Source organism: Panthera onca, chromosome E2, assembly GCF_046562875.1.
Source record: "Panthera onca isolate mPanOnc1 chromosome E2, mPanOnc1 haplotype 2, whole genome shotgun sequence".
Classification (NCBI taxonomy): domain Eukaryota; kingdom Metazoa; phylum Chordata; class Mammalia; order Carnivora; family Felidae; genus Panthera; species Panthera onca.
Genome location: NC_138353.1, coordinates 24,648,700 through 24,666,515, shown reverse-complemented (window position 1 = coordinate 24,666,515; position 17,816 = coordinate 24,648,700). Strand labels below are relative to the sequence as shown.

At 42.5% G+C, this 17,816-nt stretch overlaps 2 protein-coding genes across 2 annotated transcripts in view; one reads left to right on the top strand and one right to left on the bottom strand.

The window, feature by feature from the left end:
• VPS35 (VPS35 retromer complex component) overlaps positions 1–4,411 on the top strand; it is a 28,531-nt gene extending 24,120 nt beyond the window's left edge. Inside the window, exons 14-17 of the mRNA XM_060650843.3 lie at positions 1,075–1,254; positions 1,751–1,990; positions 3,089–3,232; positions 3,878–4,411. Coding sequence (XP_060506826.1) covers positions 1,075–1,254; positions 1,751–1,990; positions 3,089–3,232; positions 3,878–4,057 — 744 coding nt within the window. The 3' untranslated portion in view covers positions 4,058–4,411. The remainder of the gene's footprint in view (positions 1–1,074; positions 1,255–1,750; positions 1,991–3,088; positions 3,233–3,877) is intronic.
• A 4,780-nt stretch (positions 4,412–9,191) lies between these two features.
• LOC132689887 (uncharacterized) lies at positions 9,192–15,909 on the bottom strand. Its single transcript, XM_081791379.1, has 3 exons — positions 15,892–15,909; positions 12,824–13,418; positions 9,192–9,780 (listed from the first exon to the last, which is right to left on the bottom strand). Exons 1-3 carry the CDS (start codon positions 15,907–15,909, stop codon positions 9,608–9,610), a joined length of 786 nt encoding a protein of 261 aa, XP_081647505.1. The 3' UTR covers positions 9,192–9,607.
• Positions 15,910–17,816: the final 1,907 nt, after the last annotated feature.

Genomic DNA, 17,816 nt, shown 5'->3' with positions numbered 1-17,816 from the left:
ATTTTAGTGAAAGTAACAATGGAAATAGCAGCCAGCACTTACTACATGCCGTATACTATGCCGAGGACTGTGTATATACTTGGATTATTGCATTTAATCCTTGACTATTATCTGATTTTAAAAATGAAAAGAATTGATTGCTTTAATAAGAAATTTTGATGGTTAAACATGGATAAAATATCTAACCTCACTAGTAATTACAACAATGAACCTCTGTTTTAGAAATTAAACTGGTAAAAAGGAAAGAAAAATAAGGTTCAGCAGTGCCAATGGTGTGATGATAATTCTCACCTAGTAATGGTGGGTATGTGAGATAGTACAGTCTTTCTAGAAAACTCTGGCATTATTTAAGTAGAGCCTTAAAAGAGCTAATAAAGTCCACTTCTAAGAATTTATACTAAGGAAATAATTAAGGATTCAATAAATCTTTATGTATACAGAGCATTCATTGTCATATTGCAGATTATTTCCAAAGGGAGTAGTTAAGTAAGATATCCTACATCCAGTTTGTGAAATATTTTCTAGTCATTAAAATGATTTCCAGTAACTTAGTATCATGAGGAAAAGTTATGACAAAATAAGTGAAGGGTGCAAGTACATGCAGCACGAACCCAGTTTAACTCTTCTGGTGAGTTAAAGTAGAAAACAAAACCAGAACAGAGATCCTAGTTAGTTATGATTTGCATAGACAAAAAAGAAGACCTTAACATCAGAATGTTATTAGTGATTATTGCTGGATGGTAGATTTAGGGATGATTTCAATTTTTAAAATTCTTTGGTTTATTTTCTTAATTCTGTCCAATTGGGGTATGTGTTGATTTTCTGATGAGAAAAAACAAATGCCAAATATACAAAAATGGTCAAGTCAGTAACTACAAATTGATGTTTTGAGAAGACATTGTGCTTGATTCATTTGTGTGCTTTATAAATGAAACAGAAGAAGGATACCAGGAGAACCTTGAGCTCAGCTTTCCTGCTTTCCCTGTTCTAAAGACGTTTCACGTAAAATGAATATTCTTGAGCAAGTTAATCTTGAAAGTAAGGTAATTTAAACTTTTTTTTTTTTCCTTTTAGGATGACAAATGGGAAAAAAAATGCCAGAAGATTTTTTCATTTGCTCACCAGACTATCAGTGCTTTGATCAAAGCAGAGCTGGCAGAATTACCCTTAAGACTTTTTCTTCAAGGGGCTCTAGCTGCTGGAGAAATTGGTTTTGAAAATCACGAAACAGTAGCATATGAATTTATGTCCCAGGTGATGGTCTGTTTTCCTTTCTGTGTTTAATGTTACAGTTTTGCTGTGTTCAGCCACCTGTCTGTAGTTATGGCGGTTAGTGCACATGGATTGTCTCTTAACTGAATTTGTAACTATCCCTTTCCCACCATCTTGGAACTCCTTAATACTGTAGTCATATTGATTGATTTGGAACAGGAAAATGGATCAGTTACTGGGTGCTAATGAGATTTAAGATTTCTAGGTAAGCCTAGGTAAAAGTGTTTCATGGGGTAAAAAGTACCTTTATTCAGCTTGGGAACTCTGGGTTAAACAGTAGTTAAAACAAGTTTCTTTGTTGGAAGTTGTCAGTATCTTTCCATATCAGCTGTGTCTTGTGCTTCTCCAAGGGAGGGGTAAGCATCTTGTGATCTGAAGGGGCTACAGAGTGTCTCACACGATGGGGTTTGGTGGGAAGTACTTTAGAAAATGCTTGAGTAGATAGTAGTAAAGGTCTCTTCTGCTTCTTGTTCACCAGGCATTTTCTCTGTATGAAGATGAAATCAGTGATTCCAAAGCACAGCTTGCTGCCATCACCTTGATCATTGGTACTTTTGAGAGGATGAAGTGCTTCAGTGAAGAGAATCATGAACCTTTGAGGACTCAGTGTGCACTTGCTGCATCCAAACTTCTGAAGAAACCAGATCAGGGCCGAGCTGTGAGCACCTGTGCACATCTCTTCTGGTCTGGCAGAAACACAGACAAAAATGGGGAAGAGGTAAGGAGAGAGGTCATTCCTGGTCATAGAAGAGGGGATTGTTTGCTGGAAGTAGCTGCCAGGTCCTTGTGTGCTGGAAGTGAAGCATTTGGAGTGCTTGGAAACCTGACAAAGAAAATTGCTTTGTTTATTAAAATAAATGAAATGGATGGTAAAGTATACTGTACAGAGTTATATACTGTGGTGAAGCCCCACTTTAAGGATATTGTAACACAGCAAGTATATACTACTACCTTTAAAAAGTATACATAACAGGGATGACTGGGTGGCTCAGTTGGTTAAGCATCCTACTCCTGATTTCATCTCAGGTCATGATCTCATGGTTGTGAGATCAAGCCCTATGTCAGGCTCCACATGGGGCATGGATTCTGCTTAAGATTCTCTCTGCTGGGGCGCCTGGGTGGCTCAATTGGCTAAGTGTCCGACTTCAGCTCAGGTCATGATCTCTGCAATTCGTGAGTTTGAGCCCCACGTTGGGCTCTGTGCTGACAGCTCAGAGCCTGGAGCCTACTTCAGATTTTGTGTCCCCCTCTGTCTGCCCCTCCCCTGCGCGTAGTCTCTCTCTCTCTCTCTCTCTCTCTCTCTCAAAAATATTAAAAAAGAAAATTATCTGCCTCTCTCCTGCTCACATTTTCTCTAAAAAAAAAAGAAAGGTATACATAATAAATATAAAACATTTAAGATACAAATATGTAAAACAGGGACATCTGGGTGACTCAGTTGGTTAAGCATCCCACTGTTGATTATGGCTCAGGTCATGGTCTCATTGTGAGTTTGAGCCCCACTTCAAGCTTTGCACTGACAGTGTGAAGCCTGCTTGGGATTCTCTCTCTCCTTTATTTTCTCTTTCAAATTAAATAAACATTTAAAGAAATGGATACTCTTTAAAAAAGTGAATGTGTAAAACAAATACATGTTTTAAAATATAGCTGTGTCTTTAAAAAAAAATGAAGAGGTTTTAAATTTGTTGTGTACCTTAAAAAAGAGCCAGTGTAGGGTAGGGTTCTGTTGATTTCTTTGTGTGAAATGGGACATTTGTGATTCATTAATCTCTTTAATACTCTCCCCTTACCCCCAATCCCCTCACTTTTATTCTAGCTTCATGGAGGCAAGAGGGTAATGGAATGCTTAAAGAAAGCTCTGAAAATCGCAAATCAGTGCATGGACCCCTCTTTACAAGTGCAACTTTTTATAGAAATTCTGAACAGATACATCTATTTTTATGAAAAGGAAAATGATGCGGTAAGTAAACTATAATAAAATATTGTTAGTGAATTAATACTTCCCTTCCTGCTCTTCAGAGATCTGATACATATTAAAGTTTATGATCTTGATAACTTTTTTTTTGTTTAAGAGGGTCAGTTTAGAGAATTCACCTAGTAGTCTCTTTTATTCTCTAGTATCCTTTTCTGTCTATAGATGCATCTCTCTAACAGAAGGACTCATCATGTACAAGAAATTCTCATCTCTTTTGTTATGAATATTTTATAAAAAAAATAGTCCCTGTCTGTTTGAAAAACACAAAATAATTTACAAATGTAGCATACTGATTGGTTATCACATACAAGTTTAGAATAATTCCTAAATGAATTATCCTTTTAGCAGTACAGTGTTGAAGATTTGTAGGTTAAGTAAAATTTTGCTATTCTTTTATTGGTTTGTGATGCTCTAATTTTTATTGATTTTTTTTCATTTTGTTTTGTTGGTTGTTTTGGTGAATTGCCAATAGTTGTTGCTCAAAGCAGGGATCATGTTTTCATATGTCTTTTTTTATGATTGATTACTCTGGTGATTGGTGTAAGACAATCTTTAAAACGTTTTTATTGAATTATCTTTTCTTTTTTATTGTACATGCTTGGTTATGAAACTGTGCGTGTTCTTTTGTAGGTCACAATTCAGGTTTTGAACCAGCTTATCCAAAAGATACGAGAAGACCTCCCAAATCTTGAGTCCAGTGAAGAAACAGAGCAGATTAACAAACATTTTCATAACACACTGGAGCATTTGCGTTTGAGGCGGGAGTCACCAGAATCTGAGGGGCCAATTTATGAAGGTCTCATCCTTTAAAAAGGAAACTGGCTCACCATACTTCTTTCCATGTACATCCAGTAAGGGTTTTATTATACTAGGTTTCCCCTCCATAGATTGTGCCTTTCAGAAATGCTGAGGTAGGTTTCCCGTTTCTTACCTGTGATGTGTTTTACCCAGCACCTCCGGACACTCACCTTCAGGACCTTAATAAAACTATTCACTTCATAAGTGCTCAATCTGTCTGATCACCCCAGGTAGCATGATTGATCTGCTATTTAAAACTCCTGTGATCTGTAAACAAAACAAAACAAAAAAACAAAACCCACCAACAACAAAAAAAACAGCAAACCACCACTTATCTCAGCTACTAATGAAGACCTTCTTCCTTTATTTCGTTTTGTTGGTTGTGTAATTTCTTTCGTTACTTGGGAGTACTAACCTGAAAGTGTCTGTCTCTTTGTTCTCTAGTCCAATTTGAGATTAATTTAGGGGAAAGGGATACTGTATGTGAAATTCAGCTTGGGTTTTTCCCTAAATGCAAGATAAGGCCATGTGTAATATTTTCCCTAAAACTAGAATATATTAATGCATGTTTTAGAATTTTAAAGCACCATGGTCAAAACCAAAAGCTATATTTTGCATATTTGGACTCCGTCATTCATTAAGAACCTATGTTTTACTCTGGGCATATTTATCAAAATAATTTTGTTCTAAATAGCATAAAATAGAAAATTCGTGATCAGTATAATTTATGTATAACCTTCATTGTAAATTTAAGGGGAAATGCATCGTACAATTACCATGATTTTTTTTTTTTTTTTTTTTTTTTTTTTTTGCACCAGTGAAACAATAAAGTTGCTATTAACAATTTGGGACTTTTTACCCTTTCATGCTAGATTTATAGAAGGAGCTAGTAGAATGCCTGTGGTTAATAGACAATCTTATGTACAGCACTTGCTTGTTCATTTTAAGCTTTCATTTTAAGCACTTCTTGAGCAAGGTACCATCTATTCTTTTGTTTATACCCATTTGCTTTCCTTGGCCTTATTCTCTTCTCCTTAGGCATGGTACTTCCACATTAATTCCCAGAAGGCTCACCACCTTTATCTGTCATGTAACAAATTATTCCAAAACTTAGTGTGTTGAAACAACAGACATTTATCTCATGGTGTTCTGGCTTAGGAATTTGGGAGCAGCTTAGCCAGTGGTTCTGCCTTAGGGTGTCTCGAGATTTTGCCTGGAGCTGCAACCATCTAAAGGTTTGGTTGGGACTGGCTTCCAAGCTTATTCACATGACCATTATCTTAAAGGCCTCTATTCCTTTCTTTGTGGGCCTTTACAAGGGCAGCTAGAAAGTCTTCATGACAGCAGCTGGCTTTCCCAAAGTGACCCATGTGAGAGAGGGCAAAGAGGAAGCCACATGCCTTTTTATGACCTGACCTTAGAAGTGACATACTGTTGTTTTTGCCTTCTTCTGTTTGTTAGAAAGGAGTCACTAAGACTAACTCATACTCAAGAGTAAGAGGAATTACATTAAGCTCCACCTCTTGAAGGGAGACTTTGCAAATGTATGGACATTTTCAAATGATCACCTCACTTAATACCTTACCATCTGCCCCTTCACCCACATTGATAGACGTCTAGCACTTCTTAGGTGCTATGGTCTGAATGTTTGTATCCCCCTCTCCCCACCACCCCTGCAATTTATATGTTGAAATCCTAGCCTCCAAAGATGTTGAGTGGTGGGGCCTTTGGAATGTGCTTAGGTCGTGAGGGTGGAGTCTCACGAATGGCATTAGCGCCTTTATAAAAGAGGCCCAGAGAGCTTGCTTGCTCCTTTCCACTTTGTGAAAACACAGGTTGGCAGTATGCAACCTGGAGAAGGGCCCTCACTCAGCCATGCAGGTGCCTTGATCTTGGACTTAACACCTTCCAGAACTATGAGAAATAAACTTCTGTTTATAAGTTACCCAGCCTATGGTATTTTGTTATAGCAGCGTGAATGGACTAAGACATCAGGTTTTAAAGAATAAAGTTATAGAATTGGTACCATTAAAATCTACCAAGTATCCCAAGCTTCTCTGTAGACCCTTTTAGTCTAGCAAATCCTTTCTGTACTTTGCAGGTGCCACTTTACTCTGTATAAACTTGATTGTGGAATAGAAGTCAACATGTTCATTCTATTCACATATTTTGTGAAATACAGCTGGAGAAATAAAGACATGACTCAAGGAGAATACTTGAATTTGAGCTCAGGAAGGTTCAGAGGTAAAATGTCAGTACAGGGTATTAAGTATTTCCCATTGTTTTGGTGAGGTGAAGAGAACAGATTTAGGAAATAAACCAAAGCTCTGCTAATCTTAATTCACACATTCCTTTACTGAACAAAAATTGGGTACCTACTATATGCCAAGTACAGGCACTGGGTATAAAGGTGAACAAGATAGGGTCCCTAGCTTTGAGAATTTTCATCTGGTGTGAAGACCAACAGTAATGTGATAAGGGTATGCCCAGGAGAGCATAGAAGTGCTTTTGGGGGCTGAAGGTGTTGGAGTAAAGCCTGGAGGAGGTTTTATGAATCCTCATGTGACTTCAAGTCTGTCTTTTTAGCCTTGTGAGGCTAATGCTTGACCTGCAGTCCCATATTTTATAGATGGAGCCAGGCTATCCAAGAGTGATCCATGGACTGAAGCAAGTTAAACTCTTACCTGTCTATAATGAGAAATTTAAAAAAAGTTAAAAAAGAAAAAAGGACTAAGAATTGACACACTTAAACCAGTTTGGCGATTTTATGTCTGTTGAATCTAATGAATTAGGGCTTGTGCTTTGTATGCCTGCTTCCCTGGCCTCCTTTTTTCTAGTAGTTTTTATTGTGTCTTACAAAAAAAGTACTGGTTCTTGATAGACCAGGGGGAAAAAAATCCTTCGTAGGTGGAGAGAAGCACTGAGCCTAGGTCAGGCCTAATGTTGCATGGAGAATTCCAAGACTAGGGGACAGTTAGTTAGGAGGACATATCTAAGAGGTGATATGAGTGAATGACCCTTTCTCATTCTGAGAAGCTTGCTGTTTTAGGACATTTCTGCCCTCCCTTTCCTATCTCCACTTGTCTGAAGTGATTCTTGGAGTCCAGATGATTGCTTTTTCACCTAGAAACTCATGCTTCTGACTGGTCCTTTAGCCATGACATTGGGAGCCATCAGATAAAGGAGCTCTGATTTTACCTTGTCCACTAGGGGTCCTGGTTGGTTTGCAGGCTGTTTTATCTGTTAGTGTAGCTAAAAAGAGGGAGGTGTTGGACTTGATCAGGCATCATAGAGTGCTTTGAAGAACAGGAAGAATGGTTGTAGTACAGTTCATGTACATCTCTCAGAGCCATTGAGAAATAGGACAGACCGCAAGGAATAAGTATACCACCATAGACACTGAGAGGGGATTTAAATACAAAGTCTAGATTTCAGAGGGCTCTTCCATTACATTGCTTTCATAAGAATTCAAAGAAAAAAGTTCAAGCAGAATGGAATTGAAAGGATTTCTCAATGGCATTGTCTTTGATGATGGGAATTCCAGACTACATACTATAAATGAAAAGTGATGGGGTGAGGAAATCTCTCAAGGAGCCTTCCTGTTTGCTATGATTGGGGGTGTCCTGGAGTTGGACAGCAGACACTGAGTCAGCTAGCCAATATCTACTCATTTGTTGTATACTTGAGTGACCTGCCCTAGGTTTGATTAAAGACTTGGGTTTTCTGGCTTGTGGTAATTCAAAATAAGTCAGTTGGGAATGGGTAGGGAAGGACCTCATACTGCTGTTCACTCCTCTGCATCACACTGCAGTGTGCCAACAAAACTAGGTCCAAGCCTCCAAAATCTCTGGAGATGTACTGTATATTTTAACCACTCATCACAGTGATTAGCCTTAGGTTAGAAATGTCTTCCTAAGACGAAGTAAAATCTTAAGCTGTGACTTTAATCTATTTTTACAAGGCAGAGCTAAGTGTAAATACAAATGGCTTCATGACCATTAGATATACTGTTAGAAAGGAGCACATTTGGGGGTGCCTGGGTGGCTCAGTTGGTAAAGCATTCTACTCTTGATTTTGGCTCAGGTCATGACCTCATGGTTGTTGAGATCGAGCCCTGCATTTCACCAAGTGAGCCACCCATGTGCCCCTGGGTTCTACCATTTTTTATCAAGCTTACTGTCTATATACAAAGGCAATGGAGTACTCAAAACTCCAATCAAAAGGGTTAATATTGGGACATCTGGCTGGCTCAGCTGGTAGAGCATGCAACTCTTGATCTCAGGGTTGTGAGTTCAAACTCCATGTTGGGTATGGAGCCTACTAAAAGAAAAGTTAAAATCTAAACTGGTGATCCTTATCAAAGAATAAAATGGGTTGACAGGATAGTGTGCAGATTCAGTAAAATTAATATAAATTTGAACGACAATGATTTTAAGCCTTAAATAGGATGTCTCTCAGGATATGGGCTATCACAAAACCATGCCTGTCAACTACTTTTATCCTTTTACACATCCCTTGGACCAGATTCTCAAGCTTTATTAAACATACAAATCACCTGGGATCTTGTTAAAATGCAGATTCTGGAATTCAGCAGGTCTGTGGTGGGGCCAAAGATTCCATGTTTCTAATATGCCCCCATATAATGCTGTTGGTCCAGGGACCATACTTTTGAGTAAGAAGCCCTAGATAACAATTCCATAGACACATTTTTAATAGTACTTGCAGTAAATTGTTTCACTTGTTTCTTATAATGTAAGATGGTTCTTACATTTCCTTGTGGTAAAGACTAAGGAGAAATGTGTGGCAGTGGCCTAGGGAAGTGTTTGTAAACATCTTTCCTTTGGACAGTATAAGGGGTTTAGGCAATCTGCTCCAGGAGGCATTTCTGTCCTATGTACATATGAGGGTGGATCTTGGCTTTTCCAGGGCATAGCAGTTTGATGAAACTCTTCTGAAACTCATGTGGCATAAAGGGTACAGAATAGGGTTGATAGCCGAATTCAGCCAGAGGAGCCAGAAAGACATCTCATGGAGGGAGTGCTGGATGCATATCCCATGGCAGGCAGCTCGGATGATCATGAGCAATGTGTAGGGTGCCCAGCAACAGGCCAAACACACATGATGATGGCTAGCCACCTGGCCACTTGGTTAATCCAGAAGAGCTACAGGCGGCTGGCCAGTGAGCTGGCGAGGTCTGGCTGTCTCTGGGCAATGCAGACACTCTTGCTGGCCCTGTAGTTGTTCTGTTGCCAGTGTGCTGCTTTGGCTTGGATGTCTACCTGCAGAGGTGGTAAATCTTGAGTCCCAGGGACATCCAAGGAAAGACCCTTGTGTCTGGGGGAGAGTACCTGGTCTCTCTTCTTCCTGCTCCTTGTCTCAGCTAGTTTAACAAAAAGTATAATTTGTTTTTTCTCCCCTGGAAGTTCATCTCCGAGTTGTCTTGGCTCTGGGCAATGTTGTTCCTCCTCAGGGAGGTGCGCTTCTGAATGTTGATGTAGATGCTCAAGTTGAAGTAAGTGACGCTGATAAAGGGAGTGAAGAATTTGATGATGGAGGTCGTCATCAGGAAGTACCAGTTGTAGAAGAACTCAGCATAGCACTCCCCCCGAGGCAGGATGCTCCTTTTGGCCACATATGCCCAACCGATGATGGCAGGTCCATAGACGAGGAATGCCACCACCCACCAAGTCGAAAACAATATTCCTGGTCATGCCCTTCTGAGCTCTGTAAGTCACCTAAAAGGAAACAGCAGAGGCCGGTAAGAGGGGAAGTTGAGGCACCTTCACTCACTCAGCCTGGTACAGCATGGTGCCAATGGTGAGGTCGGATATTAGTTGTTGAGCTAGCCAGTGTCTGGGGGCTGGGAGAGGTTCTACTTCCCTATCAGCCAACTCTTCCCTAGCTCTACTCTGCCACTCCAAGGAGCCTCCGTGCAATGGGTGAAAAGCCTCCCTCTTGCGGACACAACTCAAAGTCTGCCCATTTGGATGTTAGTGGTATTCCTCCACGTATGAAAGCATACATTTTCAACACCTCTCAGAACATGTATACATTATATACATAATTCGCTCAACATCCACAAATCGAATAGCACTGTGTTGCACCGTGCTTCTTCTTCCAACTTTAAGTACATCCTGCTGTTAACTTTATGTGCTCACTCTGTATTTTTATTTTTGATCAGTCCAGTCCCACCTACTGTTCCTGTAGGTGGCACAAGGTCTCAGTGACCAAGAGTAGAGGCTCTGGAGTCAGGTGGCTTGAATTTAAATGTCCACTGTCACTTGGCTAGCTGTTTGTCCTAGGCAACTTAACCTCTGTGTGCCTCAGTTTCTTCATGTATAAGATGGGACACCTTTACCTGGACCACAGGGTTGTCATGACCCTATGTATATCAGCTCTTGGGTATAATCCACATAAAGTTCTTTAAACAGTATCTGACTTAAAATAGGCTGTCAAATATTACCTATCATTCTTACTGGGCATAAAAATATCTGTAAGGGCAGAAGCATGAAATAAATGTTCTTGGCTTTTTCTCCCCTGTATCTTTGGTGTGCAGAAAAAGTTCTGAGATGGTGAGAGATAACTGTGAAAATGAAAGGTTCTTTGAAGATTGGAGAGATGGGCATTTTCCCCCAACTGGGCTGCCATATTGAAGACCCTTTGGGAATGTGTGTCACTGAAGCAGAAGACCCAGCCCTCTACATGGTTCAATGCAGAACATTTAATACTGCTAATTAGGCCATCTTACTCTGTATGCCCTCAGTGTACCCCAAAGCCTTTCATTCATAGCAAAGGAAACCTAATCACCAATGGATTACAGGAGAGTGAGCCCAAGTAATGTTTACTTTGGGCTCATTTAGAAAACGCCACTTTAAATGATGTTGGTACTTAGGAAATTATTTTGGTCAAATACAGTGAAAATGTAATAAACAGTAACAGAGATGAGAGACAGGGATGAGCTGGACTAGAGCAGTGACGAAAGGCAATGAGTCTCATTCTTGGTTGTACCTTCTAATACCTTATAATCACCTGATGGCCTTTTTAAAAATGCCAAGCTTGCCCCCCACCTCTAAGCCCATTAAGTCTAAATATGTAATAAAAAAAAAAAAAAGTGCTTCCCAAATGGGTTGGAAATTGCAGCTGGAAAAAGCAAATTGCCTGAGTGCCACAGAGTGGACTTAACAATGGATGGCTCTATCTGCCAAAGCTGCTAATTTTCCTATAGTGAACATAGATTACTTGAACAAAAGATAAAAGGAATTTTCATAAAAGACCCAAAGGAAAATGCTTTAAATGCAGTAAAAATGCTTTTTTTTTTCTCTTCTGTCTCATTTAAGGTTCAGTTTTGCCCCAGATGATTAATTTCTTTGGGTCTTATCATCCCTGTGTGCAAAATAGGGATAAAAATCTTTAGTTTCTACCTTACAGGGAGGTGAGGACCAAAAGAATTAGCCATCATAGAGGTTAGAGCCAAAGGGCTTTTAACCGCTCACTTTCCTAATGGAAAACAAGTGCACAGAGGTGCTGTGATGTGCCAAAGGCACACAATGTGTTGTGTCTTAAATCAAGAGTGGACCCTAGGCCTCCTGACTCCTGGACCAGCCTAAAAAGCACCACTGTGAGTGCAATGTACTTGTGATTGCTCATGCAAACCCTTCCCTTTGCTATCTGCTCTGGAAATACTGAAGTATTTTCCCTTCCCACCCAGCACTGTTCTTGGGGAGGCAGCCATGAATACTTACCAGGGAGGACAAAAAACCACTTGGCACCCATATTACCTTTACATCAGGCCTTGAATGTGGACTTTGGATCACGCCTCCAGATGAGGTTATGCTTTCATTAAATCAGTACCTATGCCTAGCACTGTTACAAGCAAGCACTGGGAAAACATCAGGTAGCAAGACCCCTGCCCCCTTAGAGCTTGGGTTCTAGTGAAGAAGACAGACCTCGAATACAGTGTCCAGCCGTGATAAGCATGAGTATAGCAGGGAAGGAGAACTGGAGAAGGTGAGGGCTGTTACTTGACACAGATGACCAAGGATGTCTCTCTGAGGAGGTGACAGTTGAGCAGAGGCGTGGACTCAGGGTGAGAACAATGGATGGAAAGAGAAAGATGCCTTAATAGGACTTTACGTTTGCATCCTTCCTGACCATACTCATGACCGTAACACCTAGGGTACACTTTATAAGGATAAAAATAAATCATGTGAAAGGCACAGTTTATATTGCATTTTAACTCTTTAATTTGTTAAATGTATTTAAAACTGATATCAATATTTGTAACCTACTTTTAGCATCTCCTTTTCTTTTCCCTTTGAATATCTGGGGTTCTGAAAATATATGGAAATCGTATGGTGGTTTCTCTCTGCCACTAGTCCAGCAACTCCAAACCCGACTGTGTCCCTGGCAGTCCTCCACGCCAGCGGGTTTGTGTAGAACCTCTAGCCTTCTTTCCGCCCTGGTGACAGAGGTGAACCTGTCATAGCTGATGAGGACAATATTGAAGGCCGAGGAGGTGCTCACCAGGTAATCCATCACTAGTCACAATTTACACAGCTCCTTCCGAACTTCCACTCCCCGGTCAGGACGTAGGGGATGTACAGTGGGATGCAGAAGCCGCCTGTGGACACAGGGGAGCGGTGGCCTGGCCCCCGGGCTGCCAACTCCAGCCTGGTCTGGGGTGCCCCAAGGCGTCCCAACTCTCGAGGGAGACTTCCGAGCGCAGGGTTCTCCTCTGCAGGGCTACTTGTATGTCGCCGGTCCCTAGACCGCACTCACCCACCAGGAGGTCGGCGACAGCCAAATTGAGGAGGAAGTTGCCGCTGGAGCGCAGGCTGCGGTCCACGGCAAAGACCACCACGATCAGTGAGTTGCCCAGCACCGTGGCCAGCGCCAGCAGCGCCCTGAGCGCCGCCAGCAGCGCGGCCACCGGCGCCGAGAAGTGGCCGGCGTGCCGTCCGGAGTGTAGCCCTGACTGGAGCCCCAGCCCGGTAACGCACGCGTTGCCCGATGCGTTCGGCTCCATGCTGTAGGTGGCAGGGATGCCGGCGGCTGGCGAAGGGAGCCCGTGGGCAGGGGGCGCGCGGCTGGAGCCGGCGCCTGGCCGGTGGGGATCTAGGGGGCGCAGCGGGAGGAAGTGGGGCGGAGAGACGGCTGCCTGCAGCCAGGACAGGGCTGGGACGCTGGGGACCGGGCCCCTGGCCTGTAGGGTAGGGACCACCAGTGGGCTGGGTCCGGAACACCTGGGGCGGGGCCGGGGTCGGGGTGCCTGGTTGGGGACAGCCGGCTGGCTGGGGAGCAGCTGAGAGCGGGGAGTTGCCAGGGGACTGGGGTGGGAGGAGTCGGAGACCGCTGGCAGTGGGGGCAGGGGACCCTGCGGGGCGGGGGGAGGGGGGAGGTGGAGGGTTCGCGCTGCGCCGCGTTCTAGCTCCCCTCGGCGAATGCAGGGAGGTTGAGTCTTCCAAGCAAGTTGTTACTACTATTTTCCCGAACAGGAATAGTTTTGTTTCATTATGTTTTATCGTAAAAGTAGTATGTGCACTTAGAAAACAAGCAATACAGAAGGGCATCAAGTGGAAGTAAAATTTTTACCGTTATCTCCTCCCTGAGATACCCACTTTGAACATTTGGGTTTAAATCCTTCCAGGCTTCATGCCCCCCCCCTTTTTTTTTACCCCCCAACTCTTCCCTCCTCCACAGAACTAGACAGACAAAACAAACATGCAAAAAACCCAAAACGCATAGATTTGGGGTGGGGGGTGGAATGGGGTTTGGCTATTTTGATTTATAATCTGCTTTTTCTCCCCATGAAATAATAAATCTGGACATTTCCCCACATCCATACGGAATACAGGTAACCATTATTATCTTTAATGATATCATTTTTCCATTATATGGATGAGCATATTTCCTCAATTTGTTGATAGAGAACTATCAATTGTTTCTGTTTTGTTTGATTTTGCTTGTGTATCTTTGTTCACTTATCTACATAATTTCCCCAAGGGAAATTAATGGAAACAGAATTGCTGGGACAAAAGGAATGCAATAGTATAAAATACTATTTTACAACATGTTGCCAGGTTGCCAGGTTGGTAGAAAAGTTGTTCTAATTTACCATTGAAAAAGCCATTAAAAAATTTTTTTTCACAGTGGTGTGACACTGAATACAGGAAACTTCAATTACAATAGAGGCAGGAGGACAAGGGACACCTGTTAAGCATCTTGATTTCAGCTCAGGTTTGTGTGAGCCCCACATCAGGCTTTGTGCTGACAGTGTGGTACCTGCTTGGGATTCCCTCTCCCTCTCTCTCTCCCCCTCCCTTGCTCACTCTCTCTCTGTCTCTCTCTTAATTAATTAATTAATTAATTAAAAAAATAAAATTGAGGCAGGAGGCCAGAAGGGGAGATCTCAGCCCTTATCAACTCTAGGACAATTGCAGATCCCAACAGAAAGATCCATACCTTGCATTTTCCAACAGGAAGAAACCTACTTTATTACCCTAGCAAGCAGGAGGAAGATTTTGCTCCTTGCTCAACAGCAGACCAGCCAATGAGAAACTGCCACAACTTAGCCAATGAGAAACTGTAATCACCCTTCTCAGTTTCCTCTAATGGACTTTAATCCAAAGATGCCCCTCCCAACTTCCCTTCCCCCTATAATGTTCCTTTCCTTTGTTCTCTGGACTAGCCTATGATTTTGCTTTGGCTTGCATGTCCAAATTGCAATTCCTCTGCCATTTCTGAATAAACCCATTTTGCTGGTAAAGTAACTGGTTGTTTTTATTTTCAAGGTTGACAGTAGGTAGTGATTGTGTGGGGTCTTAGTTTGGCTTCCTAGAGCTCCCTCTCACCTTAGCCCCTTTGTTTCTCCAGCATAGACAGTCCTTCCCTCTGGCGAATTGGCTCAGAGTGGACTACCTGTCAGGACTACTAGGACTGGGAGTAATGGCCTCTTAGAGAGGGGGAAGAGGTTGGAAGACTGTACCTTAACACTTTTATCACTGGGGTTGGGGCAGAATCTGTCAGGAAGCTCCTCCCTGTGGTTTGGGGTGTGTGGGCATGGGGAGGGGTATGTGTAAAGAGGGGATGTGTATAAATTATGCAGATGGCAGCTGCTTTATCTGTCCTGTTATTTGCCTCCTGCAGACCAGTTTGTTCTGGTGGTGGGAAAAGTGACCCAATGTCACGGATACAAATTCTTGGGCCAGAGAGCAGGGATGGGCCCTTGGGATTATTTGTGCAATGACTCTCAAGCTTTTTGAACCACAACCCACCTAGAATATACTGTTTACATTATAACCCAATGTATACACATACTGCACACATGTGCATGTACACACATATTGGTGAGGAAAAAGTAAAACAAAAACAGTGACTGCCCTTAGTATGATGTATTCTGATATTTTTGGTTCTACCCTATGTTTTATTATTAGTTTTTAAATGCTGGTCTTGACCCACTACATTTATTTTGTGATCCTCAACTGGCTGTCAGCCTGCATTTGAGAAACAGTCATCTGGTTAATCTAGTTGAATCCACTCATTTTACACATGGGACCATGGGCCAGAATGGGAAGATACTTAGTTGGGGCCATCCAGGGAGTTATGGTTGAGCAGAGCTGGTTCCAGACTGATGTTGACAGACATGGCCAGCCGAGAGATGACTGTCCCTCTCGTGGCGGCAATGATGTTTGAGGCAGGAAACAACTCTGATGATTGAGGAAGGAAGAAACAAGCCAGCATTTATCTCCTTTCTTGTCTACTAATTGCCTCTTCATTTGCTGAAAAGATACTTTGGGCCTGGTGGAAATGACACTTGGAGCAGATTGATGGGCCCCTCTCCCACCAACCAGGGGCTGAGAATCCATCTAGGCCAGTTTAAATAGGAAAAGTGATGGCAGGTCATGTAGAAGATGCAGGTAGTACTACTGTTGTCTGTCTGTAAGAAGACAGGAGAATGGGGTCTAGCAGGCATATACTTCTCCCTCTCCTTCAGGTATTGGGTAGCTAGGGGACCATGCTAAAGAGTTAATCCCTGTTTGTTGTGTATGTGTGCTACATTTGTTTCAGAGGGCCAGGCTATACCTTCACAGTGCCTCAGGGGCTGGGACTCATGCAAAGAGCCTTAGGGTTGACACTGCTGCCCCAGTGGTCCTGGAAGGTAGGGTATCCAGGCAGAGAATCGTTCTTGAGCCTTGGATTCATCAGTTTGGCCTGCCGAAACAGAATACCATAGACTGGGTGGCTTCAACAACAAATATTTCTGACAGTTCCAGAGGCTGGGAAGAACAACATCAAGCTGCTGGCAGATCTGGTGAGGACATACTTCCTGGTTTGCAGATGACCATCTTCTCATATCTTCGAGTAGAAAGATATTGTGTCTCTTCCTCTTTTATAAGGGCATTAATTCTTTAAGACCTAATATAACCATAGTTCCCTCCCAAATGCCCCACTTCTAAATGCTATTACACTGGGAATTAGTGTTTTAACATATACACTTTGGCATGGGGGTTGGAGGACACATGAACATTCAGTCCATAGCAAACATTAAGATCCAACGAATTTGCCTTGCTAGGCTCTGGTCTTGCTTGGAATCTGTCACCCCTTTCTTTCTGATGTCTCCCTTTTGGAATAGGAAAGTCAATTCTATGCCTGTCCCACCATGGTAATTTGGAAGCACAAATTAATTTGTCTGGTTCCACAGGCTTACAACTGGACCGGAGTTTTGTCTCAGGATGAATCACACCCCGAAGAGGTGTAACTAAGAAACCAAATCTGGCACAAAAAAGAAAAGGAAATCATTGGCTCTTTTTTGAAGTGGAAGTAAAATGATTTTTATTATTGCTATTGTTATTTTGGTATCTGGGCTTTGCGATGTGAAAGGAGCTGACTTTACTTGCCTGCCAGGCTGTGTGGGGCTGTTGCATGTAGAATCAGAGCAGAGGAGGAAACCTGACATGGGGGCAGAGCTGTCTTCATTCCCTGGGCTCCCGCACAGCTCTGTCCACCATCTCAGCCTTCAAACCAGTTCCTACTTACATGTGCCTTCTTGGGAGTGGAGTGAAATCATGGCTTTAGTAACCAGACTTGAGTTTAAATCATGGCTCTACCGCTTACTTGTTAGAAGACCCCAAGCAAAGTTTAGAACCCCTAAGTCTCATTTGATCAGCTGTCAAATGGCAATAATAGTAACTGGTAGCATTGTTATAAAGATTATTGGACAATGGGCACATATTGCATGGCACACAGCAAGTATGACATAAAAGGTAGCTCTTGGGGCGCCTGGGTGGCGCAGTGGGTTAAGCGTCCGACTTCAGCCAGGTCACGATCTCGCGGTCCGTGAGTTCGAGCCCCGCGTCAGGCTCTGGGCTGACGGCTCGGAGCCTGGAGCCTGTTTCCGATTCTGTGTCTCCCTCTCTCTCTGCCCCTCCCCCGTTCATGCTCTGTCTCTCTCTGTCCCAAAAATAAATAAAAAACGTTGAAAAAAAAAAAAATTTAAAAAAAAAAAAAAAAAAAAAAAGGTAGCTCTTATAGCCAAGATGTTAGCTGAGGTCTCTAGGCCTCTTGAGTTAGAGATAAGATGTCTTGAATCCTAGCACACCTGGAGGAGTCTAAAACTTCCCCAATGTTCTTGCAAATCCACAGAAGGCTTTTGTTCCAAGGGTCACTCATATCTGGCTTGGAACTCACCTTTTTCTTGATGAGGTTGTCTCACATCTGTGCCATCTCTCTTATGGGTCATATCAACTCAAAATGAAACTCACCTCCTTTCTTG